Genomic DNA, 7,600 nt, shown 5'->3' on the forward strand with positions numbered 1-7,600 from the left:
TTCAGTTCTGCTCAAAATAAAACCTTTGACACCCACAATTCATAGCAACAAATGTAATAACCAGATACAAGCTCTACAAACCAACATCTGTTTTATTCGACATGTTTTTAAAGTAAAAAATAAAGGAAATATGAATTGAGTGAAAAAGGTTTCCAGGAAAGCAGCCCTGTAGAATTGTCTCATAGACTATGAGACAGAGGACAGAGGAGGGAAGGGATTCTGTTTGCTGACCACGAGCTTCTGGTGCTGGTGGGAGATGTAGCCTTTGATGTGACCCTGGAAGACGACAGGAAACACAGAAGAAGAGCTCAGCGTTTATTTGCCAGTTCACCTGAATCTAAGTGGCTTTTTATGTTCCAGTTTCCTCACCATGTAAATGAGGTTGGCCAGGATACATTGCACCTCGTCGATGTCGACATCCTCCACCTTCATCATCCTCAGAGCCACCAGGAAGGCCTCCAGAGGCAGCTGGTGAGTCCTCAGCAGCAGATACCTGCAGACAGAAATCAGTCAGGGTACGGTTCATGTTTTCGGAGATTACAGAGAAAATTATTTGCTGTTAGTCATTTTTTTGATTGAGATTACAGAATAAAACTATAAAATCTGAATAATATCCACAAACAAGGGAAAACACCTGAACAAGGCGCTAAATTTGAGGTCCAAATGCTCTCAAAAATGAAGGGACCAATCTTCATAAACAAAAAAACATTAAAAAAAAGTAATATGTAAAAAGAATTTGATTACATTTCAGTTTGTGTGTGTGTTGGTAAAACAGCTACTGAACCACTCACACTTTCTTGAAGAGGTTCCTGTAGGTGATGATCTTCAGCTTCTCCAGGATGAGGAAGATCCCGCAGCGGATGAAGAAGGTCTCGTGTTTGGACAAAGCCTCATTCAGCAACAGTAAGTTCCCTTCACTGACACAAACATTTACCTGTGAGCCCACATGACGTGATGTCACTTCCTGTGATAATGCCACTGCCCCTCTCCTTACCTCACAGCTTTGGTAACATCAGAAAACTGCATGAGGTCATACTTCCTAAGGAGTTGATGAGTTGGCATGTGACCCTGAAACACCAACAACAACCAGTTACCCTGGGAACCATTACACTGCTCCCATGATGCAACAGTCCTGAGTGTAAACTGGTCTGGACTTTCTAATCAGGATCTAAACTGGTGTAAACCCATTTTACCAAATCCAAAAAGGTTCTAAAGTTTCTTACCAGCAACATCTTGACAGGCAGCAGGTAAATGAGGATCATCCTCTTGTTCTTCTGGCTGGATCGATGACAGTGATCAAAGGCGTATGACAAGAACTCCTCGGCTACAGAAACATAAAATGATTTTAACTGTACTCCAAACCTGAATCGTTTAACAATTTCAAATAATGTTTAAGCCGACACTGCGCCATATCTGTAGCAGTGTTACCCAGTTTGAAGTCACTGTCGAACATGGCTTTGCGGCCCACGTAGTATTTGTAGGTGACCTTCTGAGCTGGACTGTAGTCATTCTTCAGGTTGGAACTATCAATGGCTCTAATCAGAGGTTTGCACAGGTGCAGCTTATTGATCTGCAACACATAAACCTGCAGCTATAACCAATCACCAAATCTCCATCGATGATTCATAAACTGGGTGTTTCAGTCACTAATTATTGAGTTTAGACCTTGAAATAAATCTTGAAGAGCTGGTTGCTCAGAAACATCATCCCCCACTTCTTTGAGTCCTCAATACCTGCACGACTACCAACATTGAAAATGTCAATATTAACAAGGACGTCCATTAAACATGAAATATAATAGTGCATAAAATGGGAATTATAATCAACGCATACACAGAGGACGTGTATATTTACTGACTTGTCACTGGCACAAACTCTGAAGCAGCTCATCAGCTGCTCTGCTGCTTTCTCCAACATCTCGCTAGGCTGACCTTTACCCTTCTTCTGTAGCTGCTGCTCCGCCTGGACACAATAAAATTAAAACCCACTTTCAATAACTTTCAATCACACCTGAAGGTTTTCACCTGTAATTTCCTGGTCCTGTCTCTATACAAATTTCTTTACGTCAGCTGTTTTATTTGCATTTATAGAGGAAAATGGTTACATTTTTTAGTTTTCTTACTATAAATATAAATACAATACTGAGTACTCCTCATTTCTTTATATATTTTGCTAGGAAAATGGGAAACCAGTGCAAGCATACATGGAAATATAGCATATAAGGCAATCACAGGGTTGTTACAAATCTAACAAGGCTGAAAGTCAATATTTGCAAAATCTAAAGAAATGAGTTGAGGCTCAAGACTTTTGTGCAGGACTGTAAATAAATACACATATATGGATGAATTTGACTGCTGAACAGATAAAAGAAAAGCCATTACGTTGTTGGCGAATATCCGGAGGTCCAGAGTGACAGCAAACATCACTGGCAGAGCCCTGAAACAGAGGGCAGTGATGGTGCGTTCAAAGGCAGCACGTTAGAATCAGCTTCAGTCTGCTACTTTGAAACTGAACTCACCAGTTCTCCTCTTTGTGGGACTGAAAGGCCTTCAAGAAGGACGTGAGGAGTCAAGGAGCTGATCAGACTGATTAGTGATTATTTACTGAAGGTCAGATTGTGTGATTAAGAGACCAAAAAGTCACTTTATGAAGGATATTGAACAACGAGCGTCTGGAACTTGTAGGCTTCAACAAAGTCATGGTTGGCTACAGCGTAGGTACACCTGAAACACACACACAGCCATTTTCTTTCACCTTTATGTCCTCACAACACCACTAAAGCATCACCGTCTGATCCGTCGGTCCCACCTGAGGTGAGCTGCGACCATCTCATCGTACGGCGGCTCCAGAACCTGCTGACACTTATCCTCTGGACTCGCCAGCTGTAACACACACACACACACACACACACACACACACACACACACACACACACACACACACACACACACACAGGTGAGGCTGTGTCCTAGCAACATTCAGAGTTTATGCGAGGCAGCAGTGGCTAACCTGGAGACGGGGGTTGGCAACATGCGGGTGTTTGAAGGACAGCAGCTCAGCACAGAAGGAGCCCTCGCGGTTGTCGATGGCCTCGTAAACCTTCAGGAGGAAAATGAGACAGATTCCAACCAAATTACATAAAAAATGTACATTTCAGACACAGTTAAAGGTCAGAGGTTACCTGCTGCAGGTACTGGTTGATGGTGATGTGAGCCATGAAGGCCTGCTGACCCAGCAGCTGTCTGGACCTGAAGAGAAAAACCAGTTTAACTTCACTTCAGTTTTCCTGTTACTCATGTATTCATGTTATGAAACAAACAAACGTGATGATCTCAAAGCTCCAGCACAAAAGAAACATTATTGCTGCACAGTTTGGCTGCTTGAAGGGTGAACCTCAACTTCAGCACAGTAAGAGTCACCACAGCAGATCATCGTCCTTTGTCGCACCAGCCCTCTGCATCCTCCTTCACTACATCCAAGACTCTCCTCTGAGGTCTTCCTCTTCTTCATATTCAACAATCTTTCCTAATATATTCCCATCATGATTGACCTCTGGCGCTCCTGGTATCCTTTCCACTTATTCACTTGCACACACATTGTATCTAACTTCCTTCTCTCAGATCTCTCCCTTTACCTGCACTAATCTGTTATGAGAATCTCATTCCTTATTATCTTTATGATGTTTGCTGGTCAAGATTTTTACTCCTAGTGCCTGGGACCAGCACTAGTGACTTGAATTACTTTGTTTGCATTAATGTAAATCAGGAATAATTCAGTTTTATTTTTTTCTGTAGAATCGTTTGATAAATAAACGCAAGCATTATTTTTTTTTTATATTTTTATAAATAATTGTTTGATTTATTTATTTTATAACACGTGTTTTACGTTCAGGTGGGTCTAAATCAGTTTAAATATAGAGCACATAAGAATATTCAATTAAATTTTCAATTCAATTCAATTTTATTTATATAGCGCCAAATCACAACAACACTCGCCTTGATTTGTGACCATTATATGGTCACTATTTTCTTTTACTTCATATTAGCTTATGATAACTCCTCTTTACAACCTGCATCCACAAACACTCTTAAATTTAATATCGGAGGCTGATTTTTATATTTAAAAAAGAAAAATGAAGACACAGAAACAGAAAGTCTACGATCTTATTTTATTAAGATCTTAATAAATTAAATAAAAGCGGATTTCTCGCCGGGTTTCTCTGTGAAACTGACTCCAACCAGGCAGCAGCTCTCTTTTCGCTTTAATTCCTTCGTTTCCGGTTAAAATCCTACGTTTAATCGCAGTTTCCGGTTGATAACAGACAACAAGTAACAACACAAACATAAAAACGAACAACAGACAACTACCTACCTTCAAAACAAAAATTTAATCTGAAAATAAGTCCCAAATCCACTATTTGCGTCCATTCAACTGATGCACACCACAACAACGTCCGGGTCTTTGGGGAGGGGGGTCATACTTCCGCTACATTTCCACAATAAGAGGCTATAATTCAAAATAAAAGCATTACACTATACCAGCTATCACGACGAATGGTCAAAAACAACTAAATATATGTTTTTACATATATTTTATCTAAATATATGTTTTTACATATATTTTGACATGCATTTTACAAACATTTTGACATGAACACACTCTCTCTTAAGTCTTTATTGACACACAGCTGAATCACAACCTCTCTCTTTCTGCAGCAGAAAAACAAAAAGCAACAACGAGAGCAGAACAATTATTTGGTGTTTTTGCTGACTACATGTTTTAATTTAATTAATTTAATCTTCAAATTATCTTTTGTTTCTGCTTAGCAGCAATAGATCCGGAGAAACAACAATGAGAAAGCAACATCATCAACAACAAAGACATGAATCTTTTACCTCTGACTCCAGAGGGCACCATAACACCACAGAGTTTGCAAGACCTAACATTGATTTGATTTATTTTAACACTTTGATTCAGCAAATGATATAATGTTGATTTACATGTGACTTGATGAGCAAGTGGCAACCACTAAAAGTCCCTGCTAGAGACCTTTAATATCTGCAAGAAAAGGGAGCCAAATTTACTGTCAGGTAAAGGGGAATAATTTTAATTCCATTCTCTATATTATATACTGCAACTCTTCAAAAGTCCTAAATAATGCTCCAGCTCTTTAAGGCTCTTCTCCATATGAAAGCTCACTTCTGTTTGATTTCCCAAAATCTGGAAGAGAGCTGAGGGGCAACACCTAGATCCTGTGAGCTGTGATGTTGGAAACAGAAAATTCAGAGCAGTGTACATAATTTAACATTATTAACTCTGGACAGGTTTAAATGAACATCTGAGATGGTAACATCAAATATATGACGATATATCATAGCAAATTATGAATCTATTATGTTTCTAAATGTAGCTCATCAAGGCCCTCCTCCCTAAAAATCTGACTGGCCAACATCTCAAAGCCAGCCATGAAACCCAATGAGCCGTGATGCTGGAGACAGAGGATTCAGAGCAGTGTGAAGTCTCAAAAGAAATACTTTTACATAAGTTTGCTTCATTATTTTTAACTTTAGACAGGTTTAATATGAATATCTGACACTGTGACATTAAATACATGACAACAAATCATGAAAAGCATAATACATCTCATTTAAAGTCTTAGCATGATTTGCTTTTGAAAATAAACCACATTTATCTTATACTTATCTTATTCAGCCCATCAGTTCACTTTTGATTGGCGAACTTCTGGAAGCCTGCAGAAAATTTGAAATTTCATAAATTATAAATTGAGTATAAAGAGGAATCTGAAGCCCAGGCTGTTGGCTAACATTAGATTTACATATGTTCATCTCACTGTTTTACATTTTTATTACCAATAAATATGGGGGGGGGACCCAACAGTATTGGTTTAGTTTAAGTAACCAAAAGAATATTTGGCTGTCAGTAGATGCTTACTATAAGACATTAGCAAATATTTACCTATTAGATTTTAAAAGTGGCCCCCAGTGCTCATTAGATTGCATCAACAACCAGCAGGTACATGTAACCATTTTATTTACAGGTATTTACTGGTTAGCTGCTAACTAAAACGGTTGCCACTAACTCAAATAACACCGTCACTCATATGTAGCTACCAGTTGCTAACCAGTATCTGCTACTTACATGCAACAAAGGCCAGCAGTGATTACCTTTATCTACTAATAGCAGCCACTAGCAGACGTTAACAGCCACTAGAAGTTCCCATGTAGGAGTTGTCACTGTTATCTATAAGTAGTCACAGCTGCTAAATGAAATACTAGCCACCAATAGCTGTGGTACAAGCAGCCAACTGGCCACTTCCTGTGGCCTCGGTCTAAAAGTCATAGAAACTAGTCCATCAACCCCAGTCAACCTATGGTCGCTAGGGAAAAAAAAGTGTGTATTTCCTGAATGGTTGGTGAGTGCTTGTTGGCTGTTAGGTCACAAAGTCTGTCATAAAGGAGGTGCTGCACCAGAAAACCTCCATAAGACTCTTTTGGTCACTAACAGACTTCTATGTTAGCCAAGAGTTTGCATACATAGTTCACAGTTTACCATCAGATAAATGCTTTGTCTTACTGCTGGACCCAACGTGTATAAGAGGCAGAGGTGTGGACTCGAGTCACATGACTTGGACTCGAGTCAGACTCGAGTCATTAATTTTATGACTTTAGACTTGACTTGAAAAAATGTTCTAAGACTTGTGACTTGACTTGGACTTTTACACCAATGACTTGGGACTTGAATTGGACTTGAACCGGTTTACTTGAAAAGACTTGATATTTTACCCCAAATATAAAATTTAACATGCATATTATATAGAGATTGAAAATGTGACGTCATTCACGGGTAGAACCGCAAAGGATTCTGGGAACTCGTGGCAAGCGGTACTAGCGCACACAGACTTTCAATTGAAATCAGTTATACAGCGATAAAAAGAAACACAAAAATGTCAAGAAGCTGTTGTATTATTAACTGCAATAGCCGGTCGCATGACAGCCACGGGAAGCCGACGGGTAAAGAGATCGGTTGTTATCGGATTACGTCGTTGAAGAGAAATTGTTCGAGCCATGTTTCCGAAGTAACAAAGACGCGACGGATGGCCTGGATTGCAGCCATTCAAAGACCAAATATAACGTCCCAGAACACTCCAGCTCACAGGTTAGTCTGCTCCAAGCATTTACACGAAGGTCAGTGTTTTTTAGTAGTTAATACGTCATTTTTCATAAAATAATTGGTGATATAGGTTACAAGCAAGTCTGGCGCTGAACAGAAATTGTCGCGCTATGCTCCTTTATTTATTGTGCATAAATAGTGAATTGTCCTGACACAATATTGCGTTTCGCTTCTGTTATTATGGTACATTGACAAAAACATATACTTTTATTCACAGGATAAAACAGGTTTTTTGTATCACTAATTGCCCAGTGCGATTACAGCATACAGTATTATTGTCACTGCTACATTTCTGTGATGGGTACCAGAAATTATTTCCACTACTAATTAATTACCGTTGAGCTCAAAGGTCCTATTAATAAACGGTTAACGAATGTGTATTTATGACGACGATTTGTGAGACTGGTAA

The 7,600-nt window shown here is 39.2% G+C and overlaps 1 protein-coding gene across 1 annotated transcript; it reads right to left on the reverse strand.

Moving 5' to 3' along the window:
• Positions 1-74: 74 nt before the first annotated feature.
• On the reverse strand, positions 75-4,489 carry pcid2 (PCI domain containing 2). The gene is made up of 15 exons (XM_086282516.1): positions 4,372-4,489; positions 3,182-3,248; positions 3,010-3,099; positions 2,809-2,882; positions 2,658-2,723; positions 2,519-2,560; positions 2,382-2,436; positions 1,859-1,962; positions 1,666-1,741; positions 1,429-1,570; positions 1,224-1,324; positions 995-1,068; positions 792-917; positions 370-493; positions 75-276 (listed from the first exon to the last, which is right to left on the reverse strand). The coding sequence occupies exons 2-15, from the start codon at positions 3,215-3,217 to the stop codon at positions 187-189; spliced, it is 1,200 nt and encodes a 399-aa protein (XP_086138642.1). The 5' UTR covers positions 3,218-3,248; positions 4,372-4,489; the 3' UTR covers positions 75-186.
• Between the last annotated feature and the right edge of the window lie 3,111 nt (positions 4,490-7,600).

Source organism: Aulonocara sp. 'chitande type north' Nkhata Bay, linkage group LG23 (genome assembly GCF_057382095.1).
Source record: "Aulonocara sp. 'chitande type north' Nkhata Bay isolate Kocher_YH1m ecotype deep benthic linkage group LG23, A_spYH_male_GT1.1, whole genome shotgun sequence".
Classification (NCBI taxonomy): domain Eukaryota; kingdom Metazoa; phylum Chordata; class Actinopteri; order Cichliformes; family Cichlidae; genus Aulonocara; species Aulonocara sp. 'chitande type north' Nkhata Bay.

What these genes read in the sequence shown, in the direction of transcription:
- pcid2 (XM_086282516.1), bottom strand. Translation starts at nt 3,217, where the DNA reads ATGGCTCACATCACCATCAACCAGTACCTGCAGCAG. An exon ending in TTGCCAACCCCCGTCTCCAG is followed by an intron (nt 2,883 to 3,009) that starts GTTAGCCACTGC and finishes TGTGTGTTACAG; the next exon opens with CTGGCGAGTCCAGAGGATAA. An exon ending in CGACAGTGACTTCAAACTGG is followed by an intron (nt 1,325 to 1,428) that starts GTAACACTGCTA and finishes ATGTTTCTGTAG; the next exon opens with CCGAGGAGTTCTTGTCATAC.